This window comes from Capra hircus, chromosome 11 (assembly GCF_001704415.2).
Source record: "Capra hircus breed San Clemente chromosome 11, ASM170441v1, whole genome shotgun sequence".
Lineage (NCBI taxonomy): Eukaryota > Metazoa > Chordata > Mammalia > Artiodactyla > Bovidae > Capra > Capra hircus.
In genome coordinates this window covers 67,709,432-67,731,595 of record NC_030818.1, presented here as the reverse complement: position 1 = coordinate 67,731,595, position 22,164 = coordinate 67,709,432, and the positions used below count along the sequence as shown (strand labels likewise).

General features: G+C 45.8%; 1 protein-coding gene across 10 annotated transcripts in view; it reads left to right on the top strand.

Moving 5' to 3' along the window:
• The window catches only part of AAK1 (AP2 associated kinase 1), a 165,670-nt gene continuing 148,277 nt past the window's right edge, over positions 4,772-22,164 (top strand). For 6 of the 10 annotated variants that reach the window (XM_018055456.1, XM_018055453.1, XM_018055455.1 and 3 more), the window contains exons 1-2: positions 4,773-4,962; positions 5,262-5,650. In XM_018055456.1, the coding sequence (XP_017910945.1) occupies positions 5,485-5,650 (166 nt within the window). In that variant the 5' untranslated portion in view covers positions 4,773-4,962; positions 5,262-5,484. Of the gene's footprint in view, positions 4,963-5,261; positions 5,651-22,164 lie in introns of all 10 variants that reach the window. The other 4 variants (XM_018055458.1, XM_018055457.1, XM_018055451.1 and 1 more) reach the window with 3 other exon arrangements.

Sequence of the window (22,164 nt, the reverse complement as noted above, 5' to 3'; positions counted from 1 at the left end):
CTTTCTTTGGGATTGGAACGAAAACTGACCTTTTCCAGTCCCATGGCCACTGCTGAGTTTTCCAAATTTGCTGGCATATTGAGTACAGCACTTTCACAGCATCATCTTTCAGGATTTGAAATAGTTCAACTGGAATTCCATCACCTCCACTAGCTTTGTCTGTAGTGATGCTTTCGAAGGCCCACTTGACTTCACATTCCAGGATGTCTGGCTCTAGGTGAGTGATCACACCATCATGATTATCTTGGTCGTGAAGATCTTTTTTGTACAGTTCTTCTGTGTATTCTTGCCACCTCTTCTTAATATCTTCTTCTTCTGTTAGGTCCCTACCATTTCTGTCCTTTATTGAGCCCATCTTTGCGTGAAATGTTCCCTTGGTATCTCTAATTTTCTTGAAGAGATCTCTAGTCTTTCCCATATACTTTAGATCATCTGTAAATTACTGAAAATACCTAATACAATGTAAATACTATGTAAATAGCTGCTGGCCAAGGTACATTCAAGTTTTGCCTTCTGGAACTTTCTGTAATTTTCTTTTCTGAATATTTTCCATCTGTACTTGATTTAATGCTCCAGTGTGCAACCCTCAAATATAGGGGGCCAAATGTACATCCAAAGTGCCATAGTAACAGTAAGTAGCAGGACACAGCAGAAGGCGTAGTTGAAAGATTTACAGGGCAACTGAAGGGAGAAGGGGTCTTAGGTCTATAATAGAGCATTGGACTGGAAAATGTTGAGAGATCCTTGAAAATTTGAGCTGTATAAAAACAGCGAATGCAAAAAAAAAAAAAAAAGTCAGTAGTAAATATCTCCGAGTGATTTTATTGAGTTGACTTCTATTCTTCATAGTCTTTGATGATTATATAATTACTTTTCTACTCAGAAAACAAAACCAAAAACCAAGAAATCTTTTTAAAGAAAATAAGTGGTTGTTACTCTGTCCCTTCTGCTAAACAAGGGTTCTCAAACTTGAAAATGTATCAGAATCACCAGGATGGTTGGTGAAAAGAGACAGCCACCTCTGCCCCTCCCTCCTATTCAAAAGATCTGGATGGGGCCTGATAATTTGCATTTCTAATAAGTTCTAAAAGATGGCAACATAGAACGGCTATGTGGTGTCCAGAAAATGACTGGGTTTTGAAGTCAGTCAGATTGTAATTCCAATTCTGCCCTTACCAGACTGGGTGTAGCAACAGTTGACATACTTTAACCCCAGTTAGCCTGTTTCCACATTGATAAGTGTCTTGTGAAGGCTGCATGATATGATTAAATATCCACTGCAGTGCAGGCCTTAGTTAATGTCCTTAAATAATGTTGGCCCCCTTCTCTTTGACTTCCTGTAAGGAATTAACCACACATTGGCCATAACTGGGTTTTACTGTGACATGGTTTAGCCATATCACAGGCCAAATTATTTCCTCCAAACCCAACAAACCATGTGCATTCCTGTTACTAATAAAATTTTCATTGTTCATTTATGAAATTGGGGAAAATAGTATTGATAGAATAGTATCTACTTTGATACAATCGATATTAGTATCTACTTTGCAGAGGTGCAGATCTGCATCCATAAGGATTAAACAATGTAATATGTTAAGTGCCTAATTCAGCAGTTAGCATGTGGAAGATACATAGTAAATATCAATTTCTTTTCCCTTTTTTTAAACAATTCATTTATTTATTGGGCTGCGTTGGGTCTTTAGTTGTAGCATGTGGGATTTTCATTGCATCACATGGGATCCTTCTTTGTGGCCCAGGGACTCATGGGCTCAGTAGTTGCTTTGAGGCATCTGGGACCCTTAATTCCCCCAACTGGAATCAAACTGTGTCCCCTGAATTGCAAAGCTGATTCTTAACCACTGGACCAGCAGGGTAGTCCCTCCTTTTCCTTTCCTTTTAATTGGATATTTCTCATTAGTATCTCTTAGAGCAAGTTCAAAATGGTCTATAATACCTCAAAACAATCTTTCCACCCTAATCAGATTGTTTTCTGCATCACATTTAATTTGAACTTGATTATTTGGTTTATTTAAATACTGATAAGGACACACTCTATATAAACTATCATATTGGATGTTCAAGGAGATAAATAGACGACTGTTACCTGATTCTGAGTAGAGGTGACAATATACTTGAAAAGTTGAATAGAAATGCAAGGCCAGGTAGGACAAATCATACTTTTGTAAGTGTGCTAGGAATTTTGAGATTACAGTGGTTGATCAGATTATCTTGCACTAAGAACTAGAGAATTACTAAGCGTTGTAAGAGAGCTATTGCTTTTTGGCTGAGAAAATAGGTCCAGAGGTCTAAGTGGTCTAGGTGCACAGCTGTGGAGTGGTAGAGGTTTCCTGTCCCCTGGTCCCATGCTGCTTATAGATTTGCTTCTTACTTTAAGTAGGCAGTATGGTGTTGCTAGTTAAGCACTGGGTTCTGTAGCTAAAATGTTTGGATTTGAGTCCTGGTTTTGCCAGTTACTATTTGTGTGACTTTGGGCAAGCCACTTATCTCTATGCTTCAGTGCCCCATCTATAAAGTGAAAATAACAATAGTACCTTATTTCATAGTGTTGTTATGAGAATTCACCAACTTAATACATGTAAAGCATTAAAAATTGTGGTTTTGTCAGTATAACTGCCATCAGTCTTCAAGAGAATGGAAGACAAAAAAATCTAGTCTTTTGTTTTTTTCGTCTTTTTCTTCTTTGTAAAACTTCTTCCCTCAGATTCTGATCAAAGCATTCAGATGAGCACTCAATGAATACATGTTAGCTACCTTAACTCTACAAGATAAAAACACATTTTTGTATCTTAGAAGTAAGGGTGGAGATCTGCCGAATTCTGGCCTAGTCTGGTTAACAGGAAAGTCTAGGAAAGTAAAAACTGAGAGAGCAACAGATTCTAGGACCCAACAGGTCTTCTTTAAAAAAGCCAAGATCAGTAGGTGCAGAGAAAGATGGAGGTCAATGAATCTAATTTCAACTTGGCTCTCCCATCTATTTCAAGACCTATTGCAAACTTCCTTGGGAAAAAATCTAGCCTTTTAAAGAAAGTGCAGAGAACATGTCTCCCATGGGTTTGTTTCGAGGGACTGTCTTAGCAGGTGCTGCGTTCTGCCCTGGAGGTGGCTGCGCGGATTTGTGAACTGAGGTGACAGCATCGACTCCCTCCGGAAGAAAAGATGCTGTCTCTACACAGGAAGTTTAACTGATAGTTTAACTACGATACTACTTGAAACACGATGAACAAAAAAGAGGAGGAGGACAACAGGGAGAAAGAAAAGAGGGAGGAGAAAAAAGAGGAGGAGGAGGAGGAAGAGGAAGCAGCAGAAACCTCTGTCAATTCAGTCACAGTTCAGTTTAAAATTTAAATTTCACTTAAGAGAAACCAAGAACACCATCCCCCTAACCTCGCCCCCGACCTCCATCGCCCCGCCCTGGAGCACCTTTCTCTACTCTCTTCAAATGCCTGCAGAAAAAATTCTAGGACTAATTTACAAGCCAAAAGGGCGGTCTCAGAAATAGGGAGCAGGTGGAGGTGAGAAATAACTTACATTCAGGATTTGAAAAATTATGGATCTGGGGAGGGGGGATGGGAAAGGATTTGGCACCACTGTCAGCATCACCTATCAGGAAATCTAGGGATGGAGAAGGATACCAAGAAGGGTCCAAATCTTCTGCCTTTGGCAGATGCAAACCACACTGTCCCCCTCCATTCTGCGCACTCGGGCGATACCAGGGTAAAAATGAGCATCAAAACAGGAATATTGAAGAGGAAAGATATAACAGTCAGTCTAGAGTTCTCGTGTGGGCGAGGGTTAAATGAAGGTTAGGCAAAACCGCGGCATCAGAAAAGGTGGAAGAATTAAGGATCACCGTCAGACAAACCCCGAAGTTTGGGGTCGAGCCAAGGGTTTGGGTCGCCTGGTAACCTACGATTGGCTCCGCACAAACGCTCTCTAAGTTTCTCAGTTTGAGTCTCGCATGCAAATTTCCTGAAAAGTCACCGTCTTATTAAGGGTTTTCACAGTGCCTAGCTCAGAGCTGACTGCAGAGCCTGTTCTCAACATCTGTGAGCAAAAGCTGCTTTTGAAGTTGGGAGGAGGAAGGGCTCTGGTTTTATTTATGTTAGGGTTAGCTTTGAGGTGTGGCCAGGCACCAACGGCCAGCGAAAATTTCCCGATCGCCCTCGGTCTTCCACCTCTGTCCAGGCGACGTCGGTAAGCTCCGCAGGACCCGCTAGGGGCTAAGCTGCTAAGCCGCGTCCTTCAGGTGTCAGCCTCGATCCATTTGGAAACCACAATCCCCAGAATCCCTTGTGCAGGGAGGTCAAGTCGCAAATAAGATGGCTCCAGAAGGGTGGAACATGCAGCAGGGTGGAAACCCTAGTCTCTGGCAGTTTCTTTCCCGGATGTGTTTAAATAACCGAATCCCACAAATACACCACCCCGCTAACCACCTCCGTGGCGGAGAAGGCCACCGCAGCCGCCTCGCTCGCTCCTCCAGGGCATCCTGGGAGTTGTAGTCCAGCCGCTAGGCTGCAGCGAACTACCTTTCCCATGGTGCTCCACGGGTTGGGCAATATCAACGTTCTTTTCCAAAACTCTCTCCGCACTGAGACCCCGTTTCCCCACTCCCCTTCTCTCCGACAACGCGTTCTCATTCTTGGTGACGGAGTGGAGGCCTCCAGGGGCCTCAGCCCCTGGCTCTGCCGCTCGAGGAGGCACTTCCGGCGGCGGTTCACTTCCTGGTTGGGTGGATGGAGCCGGGCGGGAGCGCGCGCGGGGGAGGGGCGGCGGGTCAGTCTCCGCCGGGCGCTCCGGGGATCAGCTGGCGGGCGGGCGGGCGCCGAATGCGGCCCCGGCTCTCGCTGCAGCGCCGCCTCCTCTCCGCGTCGCAGGCCGGCCCGGCGGCCGTGACAATGTTGCGGGGCTGATAGCTGGGCGCCGGCCGCCGAGCCATCTCAAGTGGGTGCCGCCGGGATGCTGCCTCGCGGGGCGGCAGGGAGACCGGGGAGGAGGGGAGGCATTGCCCGCTGGGTCAGCGCTGCCCGAGGCGGCCCGAATTCCTCCTTTTTCAGAGCCCAGGGCACGGGAGTCCCGGGTTCTGGGGCCGGGGACGCGTTTTCAGCCCCAGGGTTTTTCTCTCTAGGAAAATTCATGAAGCGTCTCCCCAGGATGGTGGCTTCTGCTCCCCCTAGGACTCAGCAGTTGAATTTTTAAGTGTGTTACTGATTCATCCTCTCTCTCTCCCTCTGTCATCACAGGTTTAAACTTACACGAATCGCTCTCTTGAGGAGGAGGGGACCGCCGCGCGATTGACACGCATATTCCTATAGGCATCCTCCCTCAGCCCCCACCCCCACGGCCGGATTCGGGTGGCTCCTCTCCGAGCTGAAATCCGAGAAGAAATCTCCTTGGATCTCTTGTTAAAAAAAAAAAAAAAAATCCAGAAACCGTCGGTATTTTGCTTTCCTGCTTCCTTTTCGCATGATGAAGAAGTTTTTCGACTCCAGGCGAGAGCAGGGTGGCTCTGGCCTGGGCTCCGGCTCCAGCGGAGGAGGGGGCAGCACCTCGGGCCTGGGCAGCGGCTACATCGGAAGGGTCTTTGGCATTGGGCGACAGCAGGTCACTGTGGACGAGGTGCTGGCGGAAGGTATGGTGGGACTCTTTCGGTGCGCCGTAAATTAAAATCTTGTGCTGATGCAGCAAGACTCGGTTTCCAGTTGTTGAATGTATGAATGGCTTTTGCCCAGTTGACCCATCCTTCTCCCTCCCCTTGCCCTGTGAATCCTTGTCCTTGAAAAATGTGAAACGGGGATTTCAAAGTGACAGGGCTTTATGGGGTGGGGGGAGTTTGCCAGAAATTGTTTACCTCGGTGGCCTTTTATTAAAAAAAAAAAAAAATTGACAGGACAGTTCTTGCCTGCCTCATGGAACTGAGGATCAGATGAGAAAAACGTATGTGTGAAAGTGCAAAGCTTCACATCAGATGTAGGGTGTGGGGCTTGTGATCCTCCTAAAACTTGAAATACTGATGTGAGGGCTGCAGGGTGGGGTTGGAGAACCTTTAAGAGGGGTTTCTCCTCCCACCCAACTTTCCCTCTCCCTTGACCAGGGCTTGGAAGGAAGAGAGGGTTTTCAGGGAATCAGAATGTGTTTTTCCAAGAGCCAAGGCTCTTGGTGGGTTTGACTAGGTTTATTTCCTGACCTAACTGTAATCAGGTCCCCAGGATACAGTTCGGATAACAGAAATTACATGGAATGAATGTGGTTATTTTGAAATCGGTCCAGTGGGCCCCTCTTCTTCCTATTCTTGTCTTTTGATTTTGGGGTGTGTGTGTGTGTTGCCAAAAGAATGACTTGAGAGTGGCATCTGATTTTTGCTTTTTCTCTGTTGGAGAGAATGTTATTTAGATCTACTGTGTAAATTCCCTACATGTGTGTTCCTCTCTATCTACAGACATGTAGGTATATATCTTTATCCCCCAGGCTTTCTGCATGTCTCTTTTGGTAACCTTAACCTTGACCTTCATAATTATGCCAGACTCATACTTTTCACAGCCCACTGCCTGCCAAGTGTGCTTTTATTTTTAATAAAAGCAGCAATTTCCTTGGCATGAAGCTATTCAAACTAATTGGATGGGGCCAACCTGCTGTAGGTTGTTTTATCGGCTGACAGGGAATGGGGGAAGGGGAGGCCTGTATTACTGCAGCATGGTGGGGAAACAGTTCAGTTGCTGGGGAAGGAGCCTTTTTTCAAGCTAAGGTTGGAGCAAGGGTCCTGACCCGGGCCTGGGAACTGCCTGTCACGGTGAGTGTTGCTGCTGGTGGGCTCGGAGGAGGAAGAAGCTGTGTCAGGCTCTCAGCTGGAATCAGCATGGGATTCAGCTGGGCCCAGTTTTCCGGGGTTATGGCTGAAGTCTTTACTTTAAAAACAGTGTCTTAAAAAAAACATCTGGCAGTGGATGTCCTTATGAAATTGTCGCGCTTTTCCGTTCTCTGTGCTGCTCTAGCTGGACTTGATCCGGGGTCTGAGTCACTAACCCTTTGGATCCTTCCTTGAGGGCTTTGGTGCAGGATGGGAGATGCTTCTGTGCCCGCTGCCAGCTCTGCACCCTTGAGTCTGATCTGTCTCATCCCTGTGCCAGAGCCCTGGCCCGCAGTGGGATGGAGAAATGGAGAAGGAGTGTGTCTGTGAGAGAGAAATTGGGAGCAATGAGGGGGCACCGAGCTCCTTCCTTCCCTCTCAACAGCCTCTGCTGACCTTAAAGCCCAGAAACATTTTGTTCAGCTAGGATGTTGTCTCCTTAGAGAGGAGGTAACCCTAAGCGGTGCCACTTCTCAGAGTCTGAGTTGATGGGGAAGAGAAAAGGCAAATTTTCCATTTATACTGCCCTTTTCTTCCCCAGAATTCATCCCTGGAACTGTACATCATGCCCTTTTATTTTTAAATGGAACTGAGAGCTTGCAGCTCTGTGTTCATTCATTTAACAAACAGTGATAGAGTGTCCACAATGTGCTAGGCACTATGCTAGGTTCTGGGGAATATAATTTAAAACTAGCTGCTAGGATTTACATACTGCTTTGAGAAATGGAAAACAGCCAGTTAAAATCAAGCGATATGAGCCATCATGGAGATTAACTTAGGGTGCAGTGGCTTCCAGTTTTAGAGTGCCAAGAATTGCTTGCTGCAGGAAGTGACTGACTGAAGGATGAGTTGGGATTATCCAGGTTCAGTGACGGCACAGACACTCAGAGTAGCAAGAGGGAGGGCCATGGAAAACTTGGTTTGGCAGTGTTGCCCTGTTTATGTTCTTTGACTCTAATTGAATTTGAATTTGTGGCTCTTAGAAGTATATTGGGCTTCCCAGGTGGCACTAGTGGTAAAGAATCTGCCGGTCAATGCAGGAGATGAAAGAGACATGAGTTTGATCCCTGAGTCAGGTAGATCGCCTGGAGGAGGGCATGCCACCCACTCCAGTATTCTTGGTGGGGAATTGGTGCTAAGCATTGGTGGGTCAGTGGTAGAATTCTTGCCTGCCATGTAGGAGGCCCTGGTTTGATTCCCAGCCAACCCAAGAGCACTACTATTAGGGCTTCCCAGGTGGAGCTAGTGGTAAAGAACCCTCCTGCCATTGCAGGAGGCATAAAGAGACACAAGTTTGATCCCTGGGTTGGGAAGATACCCTGGAGGAGAAATGGAAACCAACCCCAGTATTAGAGTTCCATGGACAGGGGAGCCTGGCAGGCTCAAGTTCATGGGGTCACAAAGAATCGAACACGACTGAGTCTCTCACACACACACACACACACACACACACACACACAGCTATGGAGGAGCCAGTATACACACACACACACACACACACACACACACGTATATAGCTATGGAGGAGCCAGTATACAAAGTACCTGTGACACACACACACACACACACAGCTATGGAGGAGCCAGTATACACACATACACACACACACGTATATAGCTATGGAGGAGCCAGTATACAAAGTACCTGTGAAGTACCCACCAAGTACAAAGGTACTACTAGGGTCTGAGAAGGAGGATATAGGGAGGTTTAAAGTGTAATGCCTGCCTTTAAGGAGCTGTCAGTGAATTTAGGAAAACAAGACAAAGGCAGACTTTCACTCCTACAGTGAGGTGTTTACCAGTGCTGTCTGTGGAATCAGGCAGTGAAAGTGAAAGTCGCTTAGTTGTGTCCAGCTCTTTGTGACCCCATGGACTATACAGTCCATGGAATTCTCCAGGCCAGAATACTGGAGTGGGTAGCCTTGCCTTTCTCCAGGAGATCTTCCCAACCCAGGTATTGAAACTAGGTCTCCTGCACTGCAGGCAGATTCTTTATCAGCTGAACCACAAGGGAAGCCCAGCAGTGCTAGAGCGGGTAGCCTGTCCCTTCTCCAGTGGATCTTCTTGACTGAGGAATCGAACCACGGTCTCCTGCATTGCAGGTGGATTCTTTACCAACTGAGCTATCAGGGAAGCTCCCAAGGAATCAGGTAGCTGCTGCTGCTAAGTCGCTTTAGTCGTGTCCGACTCGGTGCAACCCCATGGACTGCAGCCCACCAGGCTCCCCTGGCCCTGGGATTTTCCAGGCAAGAACACTGGAGTGGGTTGCCATTTCCTGCTCCAATGCATGAAAATGAAAAGTGAAAGTGAAGTCAGTCGTGTCCGACTCTTTGCGACCCCATGGACTGCAGCCTACCAGGCTCCTCCGTCCATGGGATTTTTCAGGCAAGAGTACTGGAATGGGGTGCCATCGCCTTCTCCAAGGAATCAGGCAGATCCAGATTCAAATTCTGGATCTGTTCTCGACCAGCTGTGAAACCTTGGGTAAGACATTTCCAGCCGCTCTTTGATCTCTCTGACAGTGGTAGTCAAAGTGTGGCACCTGGGTCAGGAGCATCAGCATCATGTGCAGGAGCTTGTTAGAAATGCAAATTCGGGCCTCACCCCAGAGGCTGTGGCTGTGGGGCTTTAACAAGTTCCTGGAGAGATTCTGCTGCAAGCTGAAGTTTCAGAGCCACCGCCCTAGGGAGCAGTCTTGAAGATTAAATGAGGCGACGTATGTAAATTACTCAACATTTTTCAGATGTTCAATATTTGGGAGCTATTATTTTTTAGCCATATAGGCAAGTAGTTAAGGAGGAGTAGGGGCAATGTGAAGACTAGCTTGACTGCAGCTACTCCCCCCACTGCCTCCCCCCCAGCCCCCGAGTGTGGGTGGACAGAGCCAAATGTTCTTTGCAGCGGCCTCGCCTGGAGAATCCCAGGGACGGGGAAACCTGGTGGGCTGCCGTCTATGGGGTCGCACAGAGTCGGACACGACTGAAGTGACTTAGCAGCAGCATGGCTCCTTAAGGGGTCAAGAGATGTTTGGGGGTAGCCATGCTCCTTTGAGGCTCCGGGTGCTGACCTAGCCACCCATCCTAGCCAGGGGTGTCTCAGGCTGAGAGTCGTACATCAGGTGCCCAGGGCAGTGGCTGGGTAGTTCAGGGAGGGGTGATACGGTGGACTTCAAGCAGAGACCCTGGTACCACCTCATCCCACTGACCATCCCTCTTTCTCTCATGTGGGTTTGGTCTGTCCTTTATAGGGGGGAATCGCAGGAACCCCAAGGACAAGCTGCTGGAGCGGAAGATCAGTGGCTTCAGCCCTGCTCACCCTGTCTCACTAACTAGTCCTAGGGGGGTTGTCTGGGGAAGTGAAGGCTCTCCATCACCAGTTCAGAGGATCTGGCTTTTTCTTGGCTGGCTCAGGGTTGGATATTGTTTCTCTAGCTTCCCCAGGAAAGATACTGTGATGAGATACTAAAACATGTCTGAGGTAACGGGTGTGGGATGTCAAGGGAAGATCTGGTTTAAGCTTCCAGAACAAGCTCAATGGGAAAAGTGGAGCAATGCTCAAAGGAGATCTGAGAAGCTATGCTTTTATCACACCTCCTTAGCTAAATGAGGCTTTACATCTAAGCTCCAGACACAGGTAAATGTTGACTACCTGCTGTGTCCAAAACAACATTCCAGAACTGCGTGGGTATATATAAGGTGGACCAGGGGGCCCTCAGGACAGTATTTTGACCTCCACTAAAAGAATTCAGGTCTAGTATTAATGAGAACTACCCAGTTAAGTCTCTATGGGAGTAAACATTGACAGTTTCTCCTACTTACAGTGCAAAGTAGTGACACTTAAAAAATACATTTGAAACCAGCTAAACCAACTAATGTGTGTGTATCTATATATGTGTATGTCAGAAATATGTATTAGCAGTATCAGTATGATGCAGGCATGTATTCATTTGGGGAATGTCAGTGCCTTCTCTGTATCAGGCACTGTATTAGATTCCAAAGCTAGAGGATGAATGGAACTTGGGCCTGGCTCTTAAGGAGCTCGTTGTTGTTGTTCAATCAGTAAGTCATGTCTTACTCTTTGTGACCCCATGGACTGCAGCAGGCGAGGCGTCCCTGTCCTTTTCTATTTTCCTGAGTTTGCTTAAATTCATGTCCATTGAGTTGGTGATGCCATCCAACCATCTCATCCTCTATTGTCCCCTTCTTCTGCCATCAGTCTTTCCCAGCGTCAGGGTCTTTTCCAGTGAGTCAGCTCTTAGCATCAGGTCGTCAAAGTATTGGAGCTTCAGCTCCTGTTCGTCCAGTGATTATTCAGGGTTGATTTCCTTTAGGATTGACGGGTTTGATATAAACCAATGAATAATCCTAAGATAAGTGTCCAGCACTTAGCATGGTCCTGGATATAGAGTAGATGGTAAAAAGACGTTATGAGATGATAAAGGAGAAAGGCCCTGGGGTGGAGGGTTTCCAGATGAAGTGTCATTTAAACAGGAATGTAAATTACCCAGCGGTTCCCAATGAGGGTTACCCAAGCCTTTCCAAGCAGAAAGAATAGCATGTGCGAAAGTGTGGTGAGTTCTGGGAATACCAGTGAGTCTGTTGTTGTCATTTTGGTTGGTACAAGTTTCCCTTCCAGAATCAAGGAAAGAAGGACACAATGTGGTAGAAGGAAATTCTTTTCCATTTCTCTCTGGCTGCGCTGGCTGCCCGCTTTCCCCAGTGGCCCTGGGCCTTCCGCGTAACTGTTGCCTAGCTGTCCAATAGGCAGTACTTCCTTCTATGCCTCAGCCCTTTGCCAATAGTGGGGCGAGGAGGTGGCTAGTGTCTGGGGAAGAGAGGTCCTGAAGCTTCAAATAGACGTAAGAAGCTTGAAGCTGAAGCAGGTAGGGGAGTGAGATGACCAGTGTTACAGGAAGGAATGGACAGGGGAGAAAAGGAGCACGTTTGACCAGAGCAGAAGGTGTGTTGGAGAGAGAAGAAAAGGAAATCAGGTCACAGAGAGCTTCAGTGGCAGGCTGGGAGGTTGGCTAGAAGCCTGTGAGGTCTTCTCTTGACGCAATCACCAATTTGACCCCTCCCACTTCAGATGTCTTTGCCTGCTGGGAAGTCTGGTCTTTTAGTGGCAACTGCAGATTTTCAGGGGGTGGTTTGTGAATGGTGTCTTCTTCCTGGCTTCAGGCATGATGACGGTTTTAGCTTTGCTAAATATAGCCAAATCTAGAATTCAGAAATGAAATCCAGAATAAGCCATTGCGTGCTCAAAGCCTTTCCTTTGGTCTTTCTAACAAAGTCAAGCTCACTTAATGAGAGGTTGTGAAGAGAGAGAATCAGTTTCCCATGGGTTCTGTGTAGGAGGGTCTGGGAGGAGGCTATACTTACACCTCAGGAGCTAAAACTGTGGGTAGAGTACACAAGAAAAGCTCAGTAAATACTAATAAAGTACACACGAAAACATACTCCTGCATCAGAGCAGTCGTTTTAACTTGCCGTCTTTGAAAGTTGACACTTCTGAAAGGGGACTAACTGTGCACCTTCATCTTGTCCTCTTCAAAGGATGGATGCTTTCTGAGCTGCTTAAGAAATCTCTGTGACATCTGCATCTGCAGGAGCCAAACAGTGATAATCATAGGAATGGAATTGTCTATTGAAGTAGCATCCAGCACTTGAAGTAGCAAAGCGTAGCCTTGAGCCTCCTTTTCGGGAGCCGTCTTCTGGTGTGTTCGGTGTGGTGGTGGGAGCCCTACAGGGTGATTTGGAGACCTGGGTTTGTTGGTTCAGTAATCATCCCTGAGCACCCACTCTGTGCTGGATATCATGCAGTGATTAAATAAGACACAGCTCTACCTTGAGGCACTCACACTCACAGAACTTCAGACACACGAACAAATAGCTCTAAATGTTAAGATAAAGGGTTAACAGGGCCAAGGGAACAGACCTGGGGGACCATTGATTTTTGGGTGAAAAGAAGTCAGGGAAAGCTAACAAAGGGTGATTCTTGAAATGTGTCTTCAAAAATAAGAACTTATTGCTAGATGGACAGGGTCAACAGAACATTCTAGGCAGAAAGAATAACACGGCCAAAGATACAAAAGCAGGGAAAATGCTCTGCTCGCTGCGAGCTAGGTGTTTTGAGGCAACAGTGGTCTAGGACTGTGTGGTCCAGGACTAGTGGTTCAGGACTGTGTGGGCCAATAAAGCAGCTCTTAGCCACATGTAGCTATTAAAATTTAAATGATCTGAAATAAAATAAAAATTTAATTCATCAGACCACTTTTCACTTGCTTAGTAGCTGCATGTGGCTACTGCCTCCAGTTTTGAACAGCACAGATGCAGAAAATGTCATCTCAAAGTTGTAGTGGGCAGTGTTGGTTTAGAAAAATAGTCTCATAAACTTTTTTAATAGAATAGCACTGTCGGTTTACAAACAGTCTGTCCCTTCATTTATGTCTGTTTGTTTATTTATGTCATGTCCTGCTATTGTTAGCTGGGATCCGAAGGCACAGTATATACTTAAAATGAGGTGCATCACTTCTGATAGTGGATGCAGATCCATACTTGAAATAACCTCAGTCAGGTATTGGTGACTCTTGTCATATTTTATTAGACTGTGGTTGTTTCTGTGTTGTCCTATGACTAATGAAGAGGACACCCGGAACATTCTCTTGTTGCTCATGTATGCTTGTGTTATCTTTTATCGAAGGTTTCTCTCAGGAATCTTTTTAATCCCCTTGTTTGTTTTATGAGGGCTAATCCATTTAAAACAAATGTAATCAGTAAAGGCACTTAACTAAGCATATGGACGGTGCATCTCAGCCTCTGCTGCAGAGCTTCCCCCTTCCCCTGGGATCCCATCAGGTCTCTGAGGTGTGTGACTGCCATTTGGACTCAGTGGGAGCGCTAGAGATGGACCTTGTATTAAATATTAGTAAAGATGAGGTCTTGTCATTTTTTTTAATCTTGTTTTTTAAGATGACAGTTCCTATGAATATTCTCATGTTTTCTTTCTAAACCCAGTGGATTGTTGTACCTCTGTTTGAAGACCATTGGTCTAGAGCAGTGGAGCAAGGGTGATTACACACCACCCCCCCCCCCGCCCCATCCTTGTGACAATTAGCCATGTCCGGAGACATTTTTGATCGTCACATGTGTGGGTGCATGTTCAGTTGCTTCAGTCATGTCTGACTCTTTGCAACCCTATGGACTGTAGCCTGCCAGGCTCCTGTGTCCATGGGGATTCTCTAGGCAAGAATACTGGAGTGAATTGCCATGCCCTCCTCCAGGGAATCTTCCCGACCTGGGGATCGAACCCACATCTCCTGTGGCTCCTGCATTGCAGGTGGATTCTTTACTGCTGAGCCATGGGGGAAGCCCCCTTTGATTGTCACAGGAGGGGGTAATCCTGGTATCTAGTGAATGTGGGCCAGGGGGTACCGCTAAACATCCCACCATGCACATGATCCCCTACCCTCAACAGAGAATTATCCAACCCCCGAAGTCAGCAGTGTCAAGGTCTTCAGCATGATATGCTGGTCAGTGTGGGGAAAGAGAGGAGTCAGCATGGCTTAGAAGGGTCTAGTTTGCTGTGTGACTCAGGCATGCCACTTAATTTTTAAATTCATTTTCTCAGAATCAGCAAGCCAGCAATCTTTCTTAACTTATTATGGTTAAAAGTCTCTATGTAATTTTCTGTGTAAAACAACTACTTTCAGAATAAACCAACACACCAGCAGAGGTGGAATGGCAGGTCAGTGTGGGTCCTGGCTGAGGGGACTGTAACAGTGCTGTCCACTGACTAAATGTGAATTACAAGCTCAAAAAAATTCTCCCCATATTCCCATATCTGAGCAACCCCCAAATGTGGTTGAAGCACTTTCTGGCTTGAATTGCTCAAAAGAAGGTTTGGTTGGGAAGGGATAATAAAAGTCAGAATGTTATGAGAGAAGATATTGATAATCCTTTGTACGAGGAAGAATTTTCAGGAAGAGTCTAATACTTGCAGCTAATACTTGATCTTGGGTTCAAGTTCCTCCACTTACACTACTTACCCATCTGGCTTTGAGGCAGTCGTTTAACCATCGTGAGCCGCTGCCTCCTCGTTTGTAGTAAGTGTCCTTCCTCCCTCTGTGGGGTTGCTGTGACCATGAAGTGAAAGGCTGTGGGTGTAACACGGAGTGCATGAGACGCAGCTAGCCCTGCCAGCCAGGAGGAGCAGGTTTACTAAGCGTATTTTCTCCCAGCTCAGTTAGAAATGCTGTGGCAGAGGAGTAACGGAAGCCTCAGATCCTGCCCTCCCAGTTGACGTGACCGACACGCTGGAGGCAAGTGCCCCCCACAAGACAATAGCTATTGAAATGCTGGAGTATGTGGTGTAGTCTCTAAATTCTGGGTGGTTGACGGAAAGGGAGCAGTGAGGACTGAAGTGGTGAGATGAGATTTTTCTGGAGTGGCATTGTTCTTAAGTCTTTTCTCTGGGACCCCGTCTTCGAGGAACAGGAACCTTGTTTTAGGGAACACATCTAGTTCTGCACCTTTGCACGTTCTATTCTTAGTAAAGTTGAAGTAAGTATTGCAACATTTTTAGTCTCTTTTGAGGAACAAAGTTTTTTACATAGATAAATCATATGTTCCGTGTGTACACCCAAAGCAAAAACTTTTTTATTCTATGTGATTTTTAATCACTCAGGAATAATGGGTATTAGCACCTTGAGGCCATACTGCCGTCAAGATTTTGTGCCTATTTTCTCCCTCTGTTGCAGGAAGGGGACCCCTTCCAGGACCTGAAAGGGGGCTCTTGTCTAACACTTGGAAATGAATCGTCCAGTGAGACAGACATGCTGACAAAGCAAGAGGCTTTATTGGAAAGGGACGCCTGGGGTGGAGAGCGGGAGGGCAAGGGAACCCAGGAGAACTGCTCTGCCATGTGGCTCGTAGTCTCAGGTTTGATGCTGATGGGGTTAGTTTCCAGGTTGTCTTTGGCCAATCTCTCTGACTCAGGGTCCTTCCTGGTGGTGCACCCATTGCCCAGCCAAGATGGATGCCAGTGAAAAGGATTCTGGGAGGTGGTAGGACACATGGCATCTCCTTTTGACCTTTCCTGAACTCTTCCTGTTGGTTGTGGCTTACTAGTTCAGTGTTCCCTACCAGGACCTCCTGTCGTAAAATAATTTACGCATATGGTTACTGTGGTGCCTGGGTAGGGAGGACGGCTTCAGTCAGTGTGTTTCCCCTAATACCTCCTTATTAGCTTTATGGCCATTAGTCTGTTATGTCCTTTAAGCAGTCTTAGTTCTTCTGTTGAGTTATGGGCAATTGTTAGGAAAGAGGAATCCTTCTGAGTGAGACTTCAGCCTTGACAGAGGGTGAGTCCCCAGGTTGGAACAAAGTTAAAAGAGTAAAAACTTGGAGTTTCCATTTGAGATGTGCTGTGAGTGAATCAGCTTGATCTAGCCATTTTTCTCCTTGGGCTCTGAGTTAACTTTGGCAGACAACAGAAGGCCATGCCAGTTGAAGCTGTGTCATTTATGATTTCTGAAGAGCCAAGCGATTGTTAGATGAAAGAGTTCATGGCATCCGTATATTATTATAATAAAAGGCCAAGCATAGCGTTGATGTTGGATTATCATTTGTAATTATAATGATCTTAAATAATGATGCCTTTCATCTGGGGCTTGAGTCCTGGAGAAAGCAGTATAATGCCATGTAATTGTTTGGTGCCTGTTTTTAAGGATGCTTATAGCTATTGTACTGGGACCTTTAGAGTGAGAGAAAGATTATTGTCCCTCTGGAACTGAGCATGAATTTGAGAACAAAATGGAGACAGGAAGAAAGAAGAGGGGCCTCCCAGCTTTGCGGAGGTGGCAAGTCTCCTGCTAGAATCCTTGACTCCTTTTCCCTAGTCAGTGAATCTTCTTGGTTCAGGAAGTGCTGATTATCTTACGGGTTTGTTAGACTTGTTTACTTTCCCCCGGGGGTAGCCTCCTAGCCCTGTTTCACAGACCTTTGTCCTCTACTGTTTTTTAGAATCCCAGGAATCTTGGTGGTAGGGGAGTGGACAGTGTTGGAAGACATAATTCTTTCTGACCTTTTGGCTATGGAAAAGCCCTGTTTTTACCAGAAGGTGTAGCTCAGTAATGACTGAGGAGAACCTGATGTTCAGTTCTGTCTTTACTCCTTGACTGCCTAGATCAAGGGGAGCACAATGGTGTTCTCCTTAGAGGACTTTTCAGAGTCAGTTTAAAAGCATGGGTACTGGAGGTGGGCAGTCCTTGGCTTGTCCATTCCCTGTGATGGTGGGGAATTTATTAAGATCCTGGCTTGTCATTTACAAAATGTGGATAACACCCTGGGTGGTTGTAAGAATGGGTGAAATTCTGTAGAGCACTTAACATAGTGCCTAGCATGTACCAGTCTGCAAACGGTAACTCTTAGTATTTAGGTGCATGAATTTTGTTTTTATCAAGCAGTATTTGGTTTGATGTGTGTAAAACCTGGTGGAGCTAGAGTCTTGGTGATAAATGAATAGATAATATTTATAGGTAGATATCGGTATCTTCTGTATCTATATATCTAAATGTTTCACAGTATCTACAAAACCCCAGGATGAATGAGAGGAGAAATTCTGATTTTATTTTATTTTTTTCCCCACTTAAAAGCCATGTGTGTGCAGGTAACTCCCCCAGCCTGTCAGGTTGCTGTTAGTATCCTGGGTCTCTCTGCCAGAGGAATGCCTGCCCCACAGGCGCACACGTCCGCCTTCGCATCTTTGTGCTCTAACACAGGTTTCCTGTTTCATTCAGGCCTGTGCTCCTACTCATCTCCCATGAACCATGGATTTAGCTGTTTCCAGTGCTCTACTGATGGTGTCCCCTGCATCTGAGATCCCCTTCCCAGCCCGCCCACCTACCTTAATCCGCCGATCCTTTGTCCTGCCTCACCTCAGTACTCCCCACAGCTGTCAGATGGACGTTCCTTCCTTCTGTCTTCCAACGCCTGTCATTCTTGCTGGCTCTGTTGACTCTTTGGGCCTGTAATCTCACACTTTTATTTTGTTGTTTGTTCAATTATATCTACTTTCTAGTGTAAGATAGATAGTTCTTAGGAGGCAGGATATAAACCTCAGATTTATTTTGTATGCAGTTAAGGACTCTTAAATTTGAACAGTGCAAGGGTGGGTATTGGAGAATGAATTAATTGAATGAATAATACAATAAATCGGTATGTGCTAAGTTAAATTCAGTGGGCAGGCACTAGAACCAGATTTGAGAGGTATAGACCTCCCTTATCCCTCTTTTAATAAAAAAAAAATAGTTCTGTGTTTGGAACCTCATTACAATCATAAGAAATCTTCTAGTTTTTCAGTGAATTTGAAAAACAACAAAATACAAAGCAAAATTGGACATCTTCCAGGAAATCAAGTAAGTCTCTCTTTGTTGATTGGATTCTATTTTGGATATCTAATACTGTCAGTCTCAAAAGTAGAGATGTGAGGTATAAATATCTTAACTTTATAAAGGAACTCTAAAACTAAGGTTAGGCCAAGTATCAAAAACTCAGATATTACTAGAATTTATCTTTAAGCAAGGCATGCATTAATTTTCTAGCTTGTGGAGTTGTAGAAGTGAAATGAAGTGAAAGTTGCTCATTGTGTCCAACTCTTTGTGACTCCATGGACATACAGTCCATGGAATTCTCAAGGCCAGTATACTGAAGTGGGTAGCCATTCTGTTCTCCAGGGGATCTTCTCAACCCAGGGACTGAAGCCAGGTCTCCCGCCTTGTAGGTGGATTCTTTATCAGCTGAGCCACAAGGGAAGCCCTGTGTAGTTGTTGGCCTGCAATAAATTAGACAGTGACTCTCAACGTGTGTGCAGGGTAGTGAGCCCAGGGGCAGGGGGCAGATAGGAAGGGAATGTATAAGTTGGAAATGCCCAGTCCAGCCAGGAAAGAAGGGAACCTCAGTGAGAGTGGGGAGTGGTGGTTATACCCTCTAAAGAGTCAAATTGTAGACTCAGGGGGTGGAGGTGGGGAGAGGACATATCTGTCAAAGAGGATATGGCCTTTGAAAGTTTCATAAATATGGCACAAGCAGTTCAGTTGTAAATTGAGTCTGGAGAGGTGGTGCCTAAAATTGATCCCTATATGTAACTTTTAGAACATAGATAGACACTCATTTCTCCCCTGTTCTTGCTACTTTAAGAGAAGAGAATTGAAAAGAGGGATCAGAGTACATCTTGTCTGGTGGTTTGCCCATAACTTTGTTGAAAGGTCGACTCTGAACAGAATTCACTTGAAAAAAGTTAGATAATATAGGCTTGCCGAAAAGATGAAGCATTTCTTTTTCTTTTAAAAGCATAGTATTAGAATATGAATATGTTATATTAATAAGATAAAATGGGTTTTATTTAAGCTATGTACTCACCTAGCAATTTTGGAGGGATTTTAAGGTGATAGGATAGAACAGTGTCCAAATCTGTGTATTCAAGTTGTGGCTTTGGGGTTAGGTCATAGGATATGAATGAACAGCTGTATGAGGTAAGGGAAATAGATTATCCAGTCTGCTTCTCAGTGATCTTGGTCCCATAACCTCCCTTCTCTCAGCCGGTCTTTTCTTACGTAAATAAGCAGATCACTGGGTAATCTCAGAGATCTCTTCAAGCTCAGACATGATTTTTGAGTTCTTAGTTTCAGTTGAGACCGTTTGGGAGGGTAGGTGGGGGTGGTGGGATGGATTTGGTTGAAGGGTTAAACTTATACAGTAGGGACTAGGACAACATTTCTGAGATGGGTTGTTAACCTTGGCCTATGTATGAGCTGTACTGGGAGGTGTCAGTATTAGTGGAGGTGAAAGGTTCCATTCCTTTTCTGCTGCTATGCTTTCCTCCATATCTTTCCCTTAAAAACATCAGTGTTAAGAATTCCACGTTGGAGTGAGGGGAAGCTAAGATGGCTCTTGGGCTTCTGACTCAAGTGACTAGATAGAGAATGGTGTCAATGAAAAGAATGGAGAAGTATGTGAGGGAAAGAGAGTGACTTGAGTCTGGGACTGTTCAGCATTCAGTGGTGGTGAGGTTACAGTTCAGGACCCTGCTGGGTAGGACAGGCTTGGCTTTAGAGAAAGGTTTGGTGGGAGTTGTCTTTTAACCACATGATATTAATGAAGCTGACATGCACACCAGGAGCCAGTGTGGAAGAAGAGAGAAGGAGGCTATGGGTGGATTCCTCGGGAGCGTCGGTGTAGGGCAGGTGGAAAAAGTGGAGCACACCTGGGATTCAGTTCAGACTCCTCTCTCTGACCTGCAAAACCCCTCCAAGAACTCGTATCTCCCTTCACCTTAGCTGGTACGGTTTTTAGTCATAGCAGTGATTCCTCATTTTTTATTTATTTTAAGCATTTAACCTTGTTTTTTCTTTAGTGTCTTAGGTGGCTGGTCCCTTTGCTTGGAATATTTCTCCTGCTCTTTCCATGGCTGACCTGTCATTCAGATCTCATTCAAATCTGACCTCAGAGAGGCCTTTCTTGACCATCCATTATAAGGAACCCATCATGTTTTAGTTTGCCAGGTAGCACGTGTCAGTTGATCTTGCTTGCTTGTTGTTTATCTCCCCACCACCAGAATTTCACCTCCATGAAAGCAGAGCCCTTGAATGACCTGTTTGTTGCTCTGTCCCCAGTGCCTGGGTAGTGCCTGGCACATCCAAAAGCTCGGGTGAAAACCGGCTGAACGAACGAGTGAGCACATGGAGGAGGCAGAAGGAATGGCTGAGGATACGGATGGAGAACTGGGAGAGAGTGAGTGAGGGAAATGAATACTCAGTAGATTTAAAAGAAGGAGGGTGTGGATACATCAGGGTGTAAGAAAGCAGAAAGGTCACCCAGGATGAGGATGGAAGAGCATCTCTTGGATTTGGAAATACGGAGATCATTCATGAGCTTTGTTAAGAACATTCTAAGTGGAGTGATGGAGTGGAATCTAGGTGGGAGTGAAATGAATGAATGGGAAGTGAGGGGGATGTTGAGTCAGGGAGGAATTTATTATCATTAAGTGGTGGAAGAGTCTTGAGTACATTGAGCAGAAGAGAAGTGGCCACTAGGGAGGAAGTTGGAAATGTAGTACGGGACGATTACTGTTGAAATAGGGCTGAGGAAGTGATGGCACGTCATGGATGGAATCATGAACCTTTATGGAACAGACGACCTTGAAGAGGAGAAAGAGCACTTTATTCACTGACCTGGAAGGAAGAGGAGTAAGAATGGGGGTGCAGGAGAAGGAATTGGTGAGGTTTGGCAAGTTGAGGGAGTTCTTGCCTCATGGCTTCTGTTTTCTCTTGGATGCTGTGGGGTGGGAGTTGAGTTGAGGGTTCAAGAGAGGAAAGAAGGATATGGAGGGGTTCTCTAGGTTTATGGAGAGAAAGACTGAGGATGTGTAGAAGAATGGCCTGGTCATATGGAGAGGCCATTTGAGATGACTCAAAATAAGAACATGTGTTGTCCTGACTCCTGAGTGTTTATCAGTTTTGAAAAATGCACAGTTTTGAATTGGGCTTTTTCTGAAACACATTCTGTATTTCCTGTCTTCTAAATTATTGGAGTTCCCTGGTGGTGCAGTGAGGAAGCATCTGCCTGCCAGTGCAGAAGACACAGGTTTGATCCCTGGTCCCAAAAGATCCCACATGCCGAGGATCAGCTGAGCCCTTGTGCCACAACTGCTGGGCCAGTGCTCTAGAGCCTGCAAGCCAAAACTGCTGAGCCCTCGTGCTGCATCTACTGAGGCTCACTCGCCTAGAGCCTATGGTCCTCAACGAGAGAAGCCATCACAGTGAGAAGCCTGCGCACCGCAATTAGACAGAGCCCATGGGGAGCCTGGTGGGCTGCCGTCTGTGGGGTCGCACAGAGTCAGACACGACTGAAGCGACTTAGCAGCAGCAGCAGCATGCAAAGCAATGAAGACCCTGTGCAGCCAAAAATAAATAAATAAAAATTTAAAAGAATTACATACAACAGAGGCAGCATAATATAGGTGGAAAGTGCTCTTGATTTGAGCCTGTCTGGTGACCACCATGCCCTGGATTCTGGACAAAAGGCTTCCCAGCTCTGTCCATCATCAGGTTCTTGTCTGTAAAATGAGAAGGAGATGATGGTGAATTTGCTTTCTGTGACATCTTACTGTTCTCTTATTTCTCAAATGCATTGTTATTAGAATGTTCTTGCTTTGTTACAGATCTGTTAGGGCCTTTGCTTGATATGGGCAAGACAGTTTGCTCCTGAACAGACTGGCCCCGGGTTGCCAGGCTTTTTGAATTTC